The following is a 14,152-nucleotide window of genomic DNA, read 5'->3' as shown; positions in this document are numbered from 1 at the left end:
GTTGGTGCTAAGGAAGAGAGTGTGTGGCTGAGGACAGGAAGCACGTTAGAGACTGAGGGGGAGGGTGGGTGTGGGGTGTGCTTGTAATTTTTTATTGACTTAGGAAAAATAAGCTTAGGCTGCAGTTTTTAAGACTGCATTTTAAAAAACGTTTTATTTTCTTTAAACTCTACTTTGGCACGTTCTAAATTCTTCAGCGGGCTTCCCAGGTGGCTCAGTGGAAAGAATCTTCCTGCAACACAGGAGACACAGGTTCAATCCCAGGGTTGGCAAGATACCCCGGAGGAGGAAATGGCAACCCACTCTGGTATTCTTGCCTGGGAAATCCCGTGGACAGAGGAGCGTCGCGGGCTCCATGGGGTCACAAAAAGAGTGAGACACAACTTAACAACTGGAAAGTTCTTCAACAATGAGAGTCCCTCACTCACTCAATGCTGTCCCTTCAGTGAGAAACCCCTGCTCTGGGGCTGGGAATGAAGGCCTCACAGCAGCAGAATGGACAGCCAAAGCCCTACCCTGCAGACCTGCCCCTCTATGATACACACACCCTGCAAGGGACAGTTCAGGACATGCAACCACTATTAGTGTCCTCCCAGGCAGGTCCGGGCCTTTCTGCTCCTGCCCCCTTCTCACTGGGCTGATCCAAGCTCCAACTCATGTGTCACCCCTGCCCATCTCCCTTAACCAGCAGACCCTTCATTCACAAATGGCTGGCACCCGGGGGGATAACACCATGAAGGCAGACCTGGTCCTGGAGCTCTGAGTCGTGGGGGTGGGGGAGGGGAGGAATTTCTGGAGAAGCAGGCTGGTGGGATGGGCTTCAGAGAGGAATAACCGTATGGACAGAAACTGAAAAGGTAGGGAGGCACTGACACTATCGGGGAGAGGAATGGGGTGGTGACAAACGCAGTGTGTGGTCAGCTGGACAGGGCGCAGAGGGCGGGACTGTGTGCCCAGCACAGGGGGGACAGCCGACACTGCCCAGATAAACAAAAGATGTCATGACTGTGTGGGCACACACACTCGTGAAGAGGGGGACCCCAGAGCCAGGGAAGGTGCCTGGGTCCTGAGGGAGGCAGTCCTGCTCTGGCCTGGAGGCTGGGCACCCACAGCACTGCCTGACTGGCCAGGGCGCCAATAGGCCAACCCGTCTAAATCTTCCTGTTGAGGAAGGTGCCACTCACCTCCCTGCCCACCAGGCCCACTCCTGCGTGACACCTGTCACTGTCCACGGGAGAAGGACAGGCTGGGCCCCAGCACCCAAGCTGCCACATGAGGGCTAGGGAGATGAAAGGGCCAGGTCGAGCTCCTCTCTACTGGAGCCCCAGGGGAGCCTGAACCAGCAGACTGACAATCTCCTCAGATCCCTCTGTGCCCACCTGGCCTATCCAAACCCAGACCCAGCCTCTTTCCCCGAAGTCCTGGGAGGAAGCAGGGGAGCCCTGGGGAGTGCGGTTACCCAGGCCCATATGTGGCCGTGTGGAGAGAGGCTGGCTCTGGCCGCCACACTGGAACCACTGCAGGTGCCCTGCCCTTTGTCCCCACCAGCTGACAGCCCACCCTCTCCTGCCACCTACCCACTCACCACTCCTCTGTGTCTCCGCCCACTGCCACCCTTCTGCCCCAGGGGCAGTTGGTCACCATGGCCCAGCAGCTCTTGGGGGCTGGCGGGTGGGGACGGGGATGGCTGGCACACAGGCCTGTGAAAATGCTCTTTATTGGCTCCCAGGGATCAGAAGGGGACACTCAGGGATGGAGTTGGGGAGCAGGGTGCTGGGCCTGGCTTCCCTGACATGGACGGAGGCCGCACCAGACAGTCACTGAGGCCTGCCTCGGCAGACGGAGTGGAGCAGAGGCCACTATCAGGCAGGCAGGCGGTGCCCCCGGCTCCTGGCAGGTTCTGTGAGTGGCTGCCGCTGGGCACTGCTGGCCAGGCGCTGGGGAAGTGGTGGACCGGCTCCGGCCGCAGGCCTCACTTTCGGGCCTGCTCATAGTTGTCGGTGAACCAGACACAGGTCTCCTTCACAGCTGCAGAGGCGGGCAGGTGAGGGCCCGGTGGGCTGGTAAGGGCCAGGGTGGTCCTAATCTCCCGGGAGGAGAGAGGAGGAGGGGGACCCAGGGAGTCCTGCCTCTGCAGTGAGGGCATGGAGGCCAAACCCACAGAGTGTCCCCCACAGCAGGCAGTGGGGAAACTGAGGCCTGGGCAGGGGCAGTGGTGGCCCCCGGGAGAGGCCGGAAGGCCCTGAGGAACAGGGTGGGAGGCTCACCCTGCTTGAAGGGCGTGAACTGGAAATCAGGCAGGTAGGCCCGCAGCTTGGCATTACTGGCCGTCTTCTTAAACTGCCCATCTGACTTGGTTGTATCAAACTGGGTACCTGGTCAAGGCTTCAGCACGAGGGGAAGCCCCACCGCCCCCCGCCTGCTCTTGAGCCTGGCCCAGCTTTCCCAGAAGGAGCCTCCAGGGCAGAGCAGCAGTGCCCCCACCCCCCAGCCGCCAGGGTGAGTGCCATGGGGGCATCAGGGCACAGTCTTCTGCAGGGAGGCTCGAGGCACCCCAGCCTCCGACCAAAGGATACAGTGACCTCCCCGTGGAAGTCCATGGCCTCCACCACGGCCTCAGCTGCCTCCTGGATGGACACCTCATCCTCCTCACCCACTGTGGGGAACCAGGGACCAACGGCCGCGTCAGGCCCCCACTGCCCAGCCCCCAGAAGTCCCCTCCCTGCTCGGTGGCTCCAGAGACAGATGGGGTCCCGCCCAGCTGGTGGGGGTGGGGGTGGGGCTGCTGGGCGCCCACCTGACAAGATGATGGGCTCCACCTCATCGTACTCCCGCAGGGCCCAGATAAAGAGCCGGGCCAGGTCCTGCCAGTCAGACGTCCAGGGTCAGAGGCCACCAGTGACAGCCCACAGGCGCGCGTCCCCTCTCCAGCCCAGGTCCCTCCCTTTGGGCATTGGCCGGCCAGCTGTGCCCCAAGTCCCTCCTCCAGATGAGCTCAGAGCTACCTCAGTGACTCTCTCACAAACAGGAACCGACAGGGCCCCAGCGAGGATGGGGGCAGCCTGGACCCCCACCCCTTTCCAGGCTCCCTCCTGCCTGCCCACGGCCAGCATGGCGGCCCCAGGAGATGTTCTGAGGGACAGCCGTGCCCCGCTGTGGCACCAACCAGTGAGTAGATGAACTGCCTCCGGGGCCTCCCCGTGCCCCACACCGTCAAGGCTGAGCCGCTGCCTGTGGGTCGGGAGGGCAGGTGTCAGAGGTGCTGTGGCAGCATCAGCCATCCCCCCTCCCCAGGCTGCGCCCCAGGGGCCCCCGCGGGCAGCAGGCACTCACTCTTGGCCAGGTGCACCTTGTGGATGAGGCCAGGCAGTACGTGGCCGTCCTCGATGCTGAAATTGTCGTGGGGCCCGAAGACATTGGTGGGGATGACCGCGGTGAAGGTGCAGCCATGCTGCTGGAAGTAGGCTCTGCAGCGGCACAGCATCCCCTCTGGCCCTCACCCTGGGGCCACTGGCCCATCCCATCCCGAGTCCCGCCCCAGCTGAGATCTGGGAGCCCTGCCGGGCTGCCCTCTGGGCCCACCCACCATGGGGCACCCAGGACCCCTTCCCCAGCCCTGACTGGCCTCCACCCAGGGGGCGCAGGAGGAGGACCTGTTCTGCACGTCGATCATCCTCTTGGCGTAAGAGTAGCCAAAATTGCTGCTGTGTGGCGGCCCATTGTGAATCTGGGGGAGCAGAGGACCCGCTGCTTCTCAGCCCCGCCCCCAGGCCAGGCCCCACCCTGCCCAGGCCCCTCCCCTCACCATGGTCTCATCGATGGGGTAGGTGGTCTTGTCTGGGAAGATGCAGGTGGACAGGCAGGAGACCACCTTGTGCACGCCCACCTCGAAGGCCGAGTGTAGCACATTATCATTGATGTGTATGTTTTTCCTCTGCGGGGGGTGGGAAGCAGGGCTCAGGCCCTTCCAGACAGGGTCCAAGGCCTCACCTGCTCCTCCAGAGGGGACGCACCCTGGAGGCCACATCTGAGCCTGAGTTCCAGCTACTCCCAGGGCCCACCCCCAGGACTGCAGAAGGGTCTAGGCCTGCCTCCCCTGAGGCTGCGGGAGGACCTTGGAGGAGAGGGCTACACCCCAAGCTCAGGGCTGAGCCCCACCCTCAGGGGCTGCTGAGGCGGTGCAGAAGCCCAGGGGGCCCAATCTGGCCCTGAGGCAGGGAGGGAAGATGGGGGCCTTCCACACCCCCAATCCCAGGAGCTCACCCCTGGCTCTACTGCTCAGTAGCAGTGAAGCCTGGGCCGGCCACACCCCTCCTCGGGCTTCACTTCCCTCTCCGACGACATGACCTGGCAGGGGCATTTGGGTGGTCTGGGGAGAGGGGAGAGGTGGTGGACAGGCAGTCTCCGGGAAGGCTGTCGCTAAGACAAGGAGGACAGGCCCACGTGCAGAATCGGGTCTAAGCTTCCACCATCCCAGGCCCAGAACAGGGCTGAACCACACCAAGGCCAGCGGCAGAGACAGGGATAGCCCTCAGGGGCAAAGCCTGGCATGGGTGGGGCCCTGGGACGGCCCAGCTCACACCTCTGCAGCCCAGGGTGCGCCCCAGGCTCAGTGCAGCTGGACCTCCTGGGAGCAGGGGCATCTGGAGGCCCAGGAGGCAGGAAGCAGTTGGGGCAGGGTCACACGGCAAATGCTGGCTTCTCTCAGCTCACCCAAACCCCATTTACCTCTTGGCTTTCCCTATTGGGCCAAACGTCCCCCAGTCTACCTGTGTGCCCCTCTGCCTACAGCCCAAGTGTAGGGCACTGGGGGCCCTCGGGGCTGCCCCACCTGCTGGGCCAAGCCCTGACCCTCAGGAGCTTCATGGGGCCAGAGCAAGAGCTTGGGAAGCTGGCCAGAAAGCCCCCAGAATCTGGGATCCTGGCTCTCAGTGCTCACTGGGGCTCTTCCTTACCCAGAAGTCCAAATTGTATTTGATATTCCGGAACAGGCCCCCCACCATTGCAGCAAGATGGATGACAAGTGTGGGCTGGACCTGTTCAAACAGCGCTCGGGTCTGTGCAGCATCCCTGTGGGAAGCCAGGCCGTCAGAGGCTGCTTGGAGGCCCGAGGGAACGAGCGCCCTGGCTCAAGGCACTGGGGGCGGGAACCAGGCAGGACCAAAGGCAGGAGGGGCTGCCAAAAGGCAAAGTGGCCAGGCCAGGTCCTGGCTGGTAGGAGAGTGTGGACTTCCAGGAAGAGAAAGGAGGAAGTTTGCCCAGGAGCAAAGCTGTGCACACCCTGGCCAGGCCAGCCATCTGGCAGGGAGGGCCCGGATGCGAGGCCCCGCTAGGGACAGGGCTGGTCTGGAGCTCTCAGTCTGGAGAGGTCACAGTGGGGGTGCTCCAGGGATGGGCGGACTCACGTGAGATCGGCATCCTTGGAGGAGACAAACACCCAGTCCTCTCCGGGCAGCCTGGCTCCATCTTCTACCACCTTCTGGATGGCTCTGCCCACCAGCCCTGAGCCCCCAGTCACTAGGATCCGCCTGGTCCCCCGAGGATCACTCATGGTGGCTACACCTGTAGGGCGAAATTATGTGAGGCTGAGGCCATCTGCTCCCACCCCACAGAACCCCACTCCCCTGGGCTGCCCCAGCCCAGGGTCACCGCCCCTAGCGCTGGGGCACAGTATGAGGTCACCAGGCCAGGGAGACTGCCTGCTGGGGACCAGGCAGACCCAGCTAGCTTGAGCCATCCGCTCCTCTCAGCTCTTTTCCTCAGGGAGCCCTGTGCCTAGAGCTGCACAGAGGGCCTGGGGCTACCACTCAGCCCGGAGAACCAACCCTGATCCCAACTGGACCAAGAAAGAGAACATTTGGCTCCTCTCTGGCTCACAAGACGGGAGGCAGCCAACCTTGGGTCTAGGGCTTTCTGGCCAAAGTCCACATGCTACTGACTGCAGGAAGGGGCGGCGCCTGTGTTTGCAGCCCAGTGCCCACTCCAGCTAGCCTTGGAAAGCTTGGTTCCTTCTGGGCAGGTAAAGCTTCTGGCTACCTGGAGAAATAGACAGGCCTCAGGGCACCACCACCTCGGAGGACCCTATCCTGGGGGCTGGAAATCTGCTCGGGCAGCTACCGGAGGACTTTGAACTCCCCGATGCAGAGCCCCACGGGCAGCCAGGACCAGAGGGGGCCCTTCCAGGACATTCTGCTGCTCCAGATGGCACGGGCAGTGTAGCAGCAGGCCCTCGGGTAGACGCTACTGCAGCCGGGCGCCTCCCACGTTTCCCCAGGCGCTTCCCAAGGCCTCCACCCCTGGACCAACCTCTGAGCCCACTCGCACAGTGCAGTTGGGCCCCTTCCGTGCTTCCTGGGTCCCTCCCACGCCCCCAGTTCCCGACACCCTTCAGGCATTTCTGATGGTCAGGGGGCACCCAAGGTCCAGGCCCCGGCTCGCCATGCCGCGCCCCCACCCGCCCCCGCCCCCGCCCCCGCCCCCGAGGTCCCCTCAGCGCTCCTCGCCTTCTTACCTGCGCTTTATCCCACCTGCCCGCAGAGCCGCTTCCGGCGCCGGCTGAGCGCCCAGCCACGCGCCGGAGCCAGGTGGAGGGGGCAGGACCAGGTCAGGTCCTCCCGAGGCACTCTGGGAAGTGGAGTCCTCGAGGGCCGCCCCGGGCGCTGCAGGGACATGAAGTCCAGGGCCGCGCAGTAGCCTGGGAAATGTAGTTCCCGTTGCTCCGCCCCACCAAGGCCACTCACTACTAGCCTCTAACCCCGACGCTGCCGGCGTTGGGCCCGTGGGAGAGGACGCGAGGCAGCGCATCTCCGAAAGCCCGCAGGCTCTGGACGCAGGAGTAGCGGCAGGGCCAAAGAATATTCTGAAAACGGAGGAGCTGCAGCTGCTCGGTGCTTTCCTAGGGTAAAAACTGCATTTGTGAGAAGCAATTGCAACAGTTACTATATTCAAGACACTGAGGGGGGCAGTATATAAAATATACTTTAATAAATACATTAAAAAGACAAACACATTTCACGAGATTATTAATAGCAGGAGATCGCTTGGGGGCCACTGCTGCAGTAATAAGGACTCAGAAGTTTACTGACTGAAGCAACATCAAGTTGGAAGAATTAAGAGGATTCCTGCTTCATTGGCTAGGCAAGCTAAGGGAAGAAGTTAGGTACAAGGCCTGGTGTGATGGTTGGTGACAACTGGTTATGTGTCAACTTGGCGAGGCTGTAGCACCCAGTGATTCACACACAAACCTAGGTGCTGCCAGTGAAGATACTTCATAGACAGTAGCATCTTAGATCAGGTGACTTTAAGAAAACTAGACTTTGCTTGATAATGTGGGTCTCATTCATTCAGGAGGATTCCCAGGTGGCACAGTGGTAAAGAATCCACCTGCCAATTTAGGAGGCACAGTTTTGATTCCCGAGTCAGGAAGATCCCCTGGAGGAGGAAGTGGCAGCCCACTCCAGTACTCTTGCCTAGGAAATCCCATGGACAGAGGAGCCTGGTTGGCTACAGTCCAAAGGGTCGCAGAGCCGGACACGACTGAGCGAGCACATCCATTCAGCTGCAAAGCCTTAGAGCAAAACTGAAGTTACACTGAAGAAGACATTCTACTTCAAGACTGGAGCATTAGCTCCTGCCTGAGACTTCTAGCCTGCCAGCCTGTCCTACAGACTTCAGACTTGCCAGCCCCACAATCATGTAAGTCAGTCCCTGGAAATACATCTATATCTACCTATCTATATATACATATATGTATTTGTTATATATATAGTTTGAGTTTCTGTCTAGGGCACTGCAAGTATGGTGAATGGAGTTTTCACCAAGGGAAGTAAAGAGCCGGAATAAAAGCAACTGTAAAGTGAATCCAGCAGCATAGTAAAAGGATTATACACATGATTAAGTGGGATTTATTTCTGCAATGCAAGGGATGGTTCAATTAAAAAAAAAAAGAATCAAGTACACCACATTCATAGAACAAAGAACAAAAAAGTTCTCAGCTGAGGCAGATAGAGCATTTGATCATGTCTAACACCCTTTCATGATAAGAACACTCAACAAACCAGGAACAGAAGAGAACTTCCTCAACTTAATCAAGGGCATTCATGAAAAACCTACAGCTAACATCACACTCCTTTAACATCCCAAAGGAAATCAGTCCTGAATATTCATTGGAAAGACTGATGCTGAAACTCCAATACTTTGGCCACCTGATGCGAAGAACTGACTCATTGGAAAAGACCCTGATGCTGGGAAAGATTGAAGGCAGGAGGAGAAGGGGATGACAGAGGATGAGATGGTTGGATGGCATCACTGACTTGATGGACATGAGTTTGAGCAAGCTCTGGAAGATGGTGAAGGACAGGGAAGCCTGATGTGCTGCAGTCCATGGAGTCACAGAGTTGGACACAACTGAACGACTGAACGACATCATACTCAATGAATGAAAGAATAAAAGCTTTCCCCTTAAGGTAAGAAATTAAACAAGAATGTTCATTTTTGCCACTTCTGCTCAAAATTGTACTGGAAGTTCTGGCCAGAGTGACTGGGCAAGAAAAAGAAAAACAAGGCACCCAGACTGATAGCACCACTGTGACTTCCTACAACGGACCCTGGGAAGTGCTGCAAACCGAAGGAGAGGTACTTTTACAAAAAGAAAGGAGGATGGATTCCGGATGGGCTGAAACAAGATGTGTTCAAGACAATCCACGCCTTGACGACCCAATATCCACATCAGTACATTTTCTCAAAAAGCAGTTTCAAAGCTTCCGCCCATCCATACGTAATTATTACATAGCTCTGAAGCTGCTCCCTCCTCTACCCCAAAGGAACATCATCCAGTGTCTTTTCATTAATTGCATCCTGTTTCATCCAGTGTTTCTGAGCCATGTCTTCTTTATCTCTGACAAGACTCCATCATATTTTTTGCATCTAATGAACTTAATTTGAAGAGGTAAAGGGAAAAGAAAGGAAATAAGCTTTAAAATTTGACTCTAGGACTTCCCTGACAGCCCAGTGGTTGACTCTGGACTTCCACTATGGGGGCTCAGGGAACTAAGATTCTACACTCCCCAAGGCACAGTCAAAATAAATAAATAAAATATGGTGACACATTAAGGAAATAAATATGGAAAGAGCTGCAGTCTTTGTTAATTAAAGCCTGGGGCAAGCTTATTTTTTCCTGTTGGTGATCTACATCTTTTTCCTGGGTGTTTGTGATCCAGTCATTTCATGAAACTTCATGTTCTCTGTTTTTTCTTTTGCTCACAATCAAGTCTTTCAGTGTCAAGAGCAGGCACTCCTTTAGTTCAGGAAGGTTTTCTTCTGCTACAGCTTTGAATCTAGATAGTCTGGGTGAAACACTGTGGGCAACACCCAAATCCCACCTTTTCATTGTCAGTTTATCAGGTTCCTTTGAGTCAAAATAAAACTTCCGGTTATATTTTGCTCTATTTTATTTTAGCTGCACTGCACATAATGTGGGATCTTAGTTCCCTGACCAGGGATCAAACCCATACTCCCTACAGTGGAAGCCTAGAGTCTTAACCACTGGACTGTCAGGAAGTCCCATATTTTACTTTATGTTTATATATCTGTATATTTCCTCAAATGATCACGTATTGCTTCTGTAATTAAGTTATTTAATCTGCCTGCAGGAAAATGGCTGAGCACGTTTAGTTTCACTAGACATGTGACACTTAGCCTCTAAGCAGCGAAAGGTATGCCAAGAGTTCAGTGGATGGTCACAAAGGCACAGCCTCCCCCTGCCCACCCCCTGATGCTTGGGCAGTGCTTGCCAACTAACCTTCCTATAGATATCCTGTGTTTCATGACCACTGGCTTCTTTTATATCTGTTTTCTCTATTTCCACCATGTGTTTTAAATTTTTAATGTTATTATTGTATAGAAAACATCCATACTATGCAAATATATTCTCTATGGAAGAACTGGCTGGAAAAAAGAACAGTCCAAATGACATGCACACTCTTAATGTTTCATATGGCCTGACTCAAGCAGAGTTGGCATGCAGAACGGTGAAGCTGAGCAAGCAAAGCCACAGGGCCAACAGCAAGGGCTGAGCTGCCCAAGATGGAACACTCACATCCTGCTCAACTAATTAGCATCTGAAAACAACCAGCCAGGACCAAACGGTGACCAGAGTTACGTGATCTTCTCCTGATGCTCAGAGCTGCTGTGTGATGGAAGATTGATTATACAAAAGTTTGGTAGCCCATCTGGATTTCAAAGGCATTTAGAACCCACCTATGATGCAAATAAACCAAAGACCTACATTTTAAATTTCAGAAATAAAATCTGGATGCACGTGAAAATAGTAACTTTCAAAGTATCAATTTGTCCACAGATGTCTCACAGCTACACTGAATCCAGCAGGCTAGCAGGTCCTGCTGGCTGGGGCAGGCAGGCCTGAGCTACCCCTCGTTGTGGGAAAGACGTGAAATGCGCACGTTGGTCTCCGATGGAGAAACAGTCCAGTCCCTCATGCTGGTCTCACTCTGCGCTGCGCCATGTGCTAAGGACATCCTTCTGGGGCCCTCCTTGCAGCAGCAGCCAGCCCTACGCTCCCCCTGCCAGCGGCTACTTAGCTTACAGAGATCCACGCCACCTGGCTGCACAGGTGCGATTTCTGATGAGTCCGAAAGCTGGACTTCCAGATGAAGCTCTTCCCGCACTTTGAGCACCGGAACGGCCTCTCTCGTGTGTGGATCCGCTGGTGCTGGGCGAGGAGAGTGCTATAACTGAACGGCTTTCCGCACCACTGGCACCCGAAAGGCTTCTCCCCGCTGTGGACGCGCTGGTGGCGGTGCAGCGTGGACAGCCGCGTGAAGGCACGGCCGCACTGCCCGCAGGTGTGCGGCTTCTGGCCGGCGTGTGCGCTGCGGTGCTGTGCCAGGTGCGAGCGCTGGCTGAACGCACGGCCGCACTCCCCGCACGCGTGCGGCTTCTCGCCGCTGTGCGTGGCCCGGTGTCTCACCAGGCGCGAGAGGTATCGGAAGGTCTTGGTGCACGTTTCGCACGTGTGGGCTGTCTGCCCTTTAGCGTTTGTCTCGCGGCTACAGAAAAGGTCGGGTCCCAATTTACCGCCTTTCTGGGCCCCTTCTCCTTTGGAGATGGTCCAGAAGGTTCCATGTGATGGTCTCTCCTGGATAAGGAAGTTCTCCAGACTCCCTAGCCTGCCCTTCTGCCCAGGGGCTTCTTTGCAGACCGGTTTTGGAGGCTCACCCCCGGAGAGGCTTCCAGATGCTCCTCCTGGAGGCTCTGCAGCTGGAGTCATTTTCACCCTTGCAGTCACATATTTACACAAAGACCCCTGGGTGGAATCTGAAATAGAGAAAGGGACCACGTGTTACCCTGTTTGAGAAGGTCCACCTGGGCCCCCACTCTGTGCCCGCAAGTATCAACCACCTGCAGGCCCTCTCCACGAGGTGTCCACGGGTGAGTCCAGGCTTACTGGCTGTGCGCATGTGCCCACCTCCTTCATGGACCTTCCCCTCATATGTCAACTTTTTCTCTCCACCTTTTTCTAAGAAAGTTGAAGTTTGTAGCTGATGCTGCAAGCACCTTACACCAAGCCCCTGCCTCCCTGGGATTCCAGCCCTGCTGCAGCAGACAGCTCTGAGAGCTCCACCTGCCAGCATCCTCTGGGGCACGCGTGCCTCTGTCTTAGCCGAGGTCTGTACTTCCAGCCCAGGCTGCAGACAGGTACCGCCCCGGGGGGAGGGACCAAGGACAAGTGTCCCCCTCCCTTGCTCTGATGGGCAATCCCAGATGCCTCCTATAGCCTCTCAGTGGTCATGCTCCTGGAGCTGTGGTGCTCCACACGCTGGCAGTGGCAGCTCTGTACTGCCTTTTCTCTCCTCTCTCTCTTCCTGCTTTCTCTTGCCTGCTTCCAAAAATTACTGCCTTCCAAATACACATCTATACCTGAAACTCTAAGGCTCTACACTCCGGAAACCCGAAGGACTGGAACTGGCCCTCAGGAAGGGTTTCTGGGACAATGCTCTCGCTGCTCAGACGTCCACAGGCATCCAGTGCAGGAATGAGGTGTCAGAGCTGGACAGCAGGACAGCCAGTGAGTGTGCAGAGAGGTGAAGAACTGGGTGGTATGAGGAACTCCCTATATTTGGTGTCAGAAGTGATGCTGTGAGGAGAACAGAAGTTCCCGTTTAAGGGCAGGTGGGCAGACACTTCCAGATCATGCAAAGGTCACCAGGGGCCACTGTTACCTGTGGCCAGCAGCAGTTCTGGGAGGCGAGATGTCTGGCTTGACTGATGTTAAGTGTTCTGGATCTCAAACTTATGCCAAGGGCATTATTTGGAGCCTGAGACCCATGATGCTGAGAACCAGCCCCAATTTTCACGACTTGAGCCAAGAGCCTCCCCCCAGCTCTGGCTGGTTTGGTTGGGTTTTCCGTTCCTTGTAACTGAGGGTTCTAAGTCATAGCCCATCCCATGGGAGAAAGTGAGGCACAATTTGTTAAGCATCTGGCACGGTGCTGGACTCCCAGAAAATTGTCCTCAATCTGCAATGAAGGGGAAGGGCAACAATCACAGTCTTTACCCCTTCATTGCTAACTGGCTGCCTGTCTTCAGTTGATGGATGTCCATGTGCCTGGGAAAGGACACCAAGGGACAAGCCAACAAAAGTGCACTTTATGACTGTGTCCTTCTGTCTGGATGTTGACAACACTGGCTGTGTATGCTGAGTGCAAATACTGAACAACCAGAGGCCTGTGGCTCCCCTCACTCACCTATACCGGCATCTCCCACAGTCTCTGCTTCCTGGGTTCCCAGCAGGTCTGAGCCCCAGGGCTCCCTTCCTTGCTCCAGTTGGGAGATCAGATCTGGTTTGGATCCTGGAACCTCTGCCCGAGAGGAGAGAGGAAATGGGTGAACTGAAGTGCTAAGGCAAGCTTGGCTTCCCGCTCCAGAGGCAGTCTGGGACTGGGGAGTTAGCTGGCCCCACTATGCAGGCTCTGAAACATGGAGTCTCCCCAGGAGGTTGAGGTGGGTGGGGAGCAGGGCAGGGATGAGGACTCAACAGAGGCCCGCCTCTGTGAGAGACACGGACACCTCTAGTCTCCAGGCAGCAAAGTGCTGGCAGAGGCCCTGCCCCGGGGATGGGTCCAGAGACCCCACCTGTCACCTGGGAGCAGAATGTCCCACCTCTGGTCCCAGAGTCACAGCCAGCCTGGCCCCTCCTGGATCCCACCTCAGCTCTGAGGGGGGCTGGGGGTGGGGAGGAGGGAAGGGCTCACCTAGAGAGACCAGGTTCCTGTAAGTCTCCAGCATCACGTCTCTATACAGGGTCCTCTGCCCAGCGTCCAGACGCGCCCCTTCTTCCTGGGTGAAGTGCACAGCCACGTCCTCAAAAGTCAGGAGGCCCTGAAACAACACTGGTTCTGCCCATGGGGTCAGCACATCAGGATTCAAGGCGGAGGAGGCAGATGGCTCACCAGCAGGCATGTGGGACCCCTGGACTCCATCTCAAGGTACCCTGCTTGCCAGGGAACCCCTAATGACAACCGTCAACGCAACCTATCCATACCCCAACCTGCTCAGTACCGCCTTTCCTGGTGAGTGTCCCTCCGCAGCCTCCGGAAGGCCCTGGGGAACAACGCGGAGGGGCAAGGGAAGCCCCTGTGAGGCCCCGTCCTGGAGAGGACCTGGGACTCAGGGTCCCAAGTGAAGTGGGCTCCGAGGAAAGATCTTCTGGGAGGCAAGGAGCCCAGGTCCCGGGGGCAGGCGCGCTCACCTGGGGCCAGGCGGCCGGGGGGCTGCCCGCCATGCCGGCTCCCCGTCCCTCCGCGGCGAGGGCAGCGGCGGCGGCAGGGCGGCCTGCAGACAGGAGAGAAGGCAGGGGACGGCGGTGGGCCTAGGGCTCCGGAGCCAGCCCCAGCCCTGCAGCGGCTCCAGCTCGCAGGCCGGCCGGGGCAGGGGCCTCGCGAGGACGCAGAGCTCTGCGTTAAGGTGCGAGCACCAGGGCGCGCTGGTCAACCATAACAGAGCAGGGTAGCTGGGTGGGCGCCGCGCGGGCAGACGGAAGTCGGCTCACGCCCTGTCCCGCCCGCGTGCGGCGAGGCTGTAGCTCCAGGTCCGCTCGGCTCCCGAAAGCTCCCCGCTCCGCCCCGCCCCGCCC

At 57.3% G+C, this 14,152-nt stretch overlaps 2 protein-coding genes across 9 annotated transcripts; both read right to left on the bottom strand.

Annotated features, from left to right (window-relative positions):
- Positions 1-75: 75 nt before the first annotated feature.
- Positions 76-6,665, bottom strand: GFUS (GDP-L-fucose synthase). 3 transcript variants are annotated; one of them, XM_043879752.1, is made up of 12 exons: positions 6,512-6,665; positions 5,406-5,562; positions 4,956-5,070; positions 4,264-4,369; positions 3,806-4,014; positions 3,654-3,727; positions 3,334-3,467; positions 3,167-3,231; positions 2,798-2,864; positions 2,577-2,656; positions 2,268-2,367; positions 1,700-2,028 (listed from the first exon to the last, which is right to left on the bottom strand). In XM_043879752.1, the coding sequence occupies exons 2-12, from the start codon at positions 5,549-5,551 to the stop codon at positions 1,973-1,975; spliced, it is 1,152 nt and encodes a 383-aa protein (XP_043735687.1). In that variant the 5' UTR covers positions 5,552-5,562; positions 6,512-6,665; the 3' UTR covers positions 1,700-1,972. The 3 variants fall into 3 exon arrangements, with proteins under 3 accessions (XP_043735688.1, XP_043735687.1, XP_043735689.1); XM_043879753.1 differs by lacking the exons at positions 1,700-2,028; positions 4,264-4,369 and adding an exon at positions 76-232 and having other exon boundaries at positions 3,806-3,934; XM_043879754.1 differs by lacking the exon at positions 4,264-4,369 and having other exon boundaries at positions 3,806-3,934; positions 6,512-6,664.
- A 295-nt stretch (positions 6,666-6,960) lies between these two features.
- LOC122679258 (zinc finger protein 679-like) lies at positions 6,961-14,152 on the bottom strand. 6 transcript variants are annotated; one of them, XM_043879775.1, is made up of 5 exons: positions 13,769-14,151; positions 13,562-13,620; positions 13,272-13,398; positions 12,765-12,878; positions 6,961-11,334 (listed from the first exon to the last, which is right to left on the bottom strand). In XM_043879775.1, exons 3-5 carry the CDS (start codon positions 13,303-13,305, stop codon positions 10,595-10,597), a joined length of 888 nt encoding a protein of 295 aa, XP_043735710.1. In that variant the 5' UTR covers positions 13,306-13,398; positions 13,562-13,620; positions 13,769-14,151; the 3' UTR covers positions 6,961-10,594. The 6 variants fall into 6 exon arrangements, with proteins under 6 accessions (XP_043735710.1, XP_043735709.1, XP_043735705.1 ...); XM_043879774.1 differs by having other exon boundaries at positions 13,568-13,620; XM_043879770.1 differs by having other exon boundaries at positions 13,272-13,620; positions 13,769-14,152.

This window comes from Cervus elaphus, chromosome 21 (genome assembly GCF_910594005.1).
Source record: "Cervus elaphus chromosome 21, mCerEla1.1, whole genome shotgun sequence".
Classification (NCBI taxonomy): Eukaryota; Metazoa; Chordata; class Mammalia; order Artiodactyla; family Cervidae; genus Cervus; species Cervus elaphus.
The sequence above is the reverse complement of the archived record's forward strand: the minus strand, read 5'-3'. Positions and strand labels throughout refer to the sequence as shown.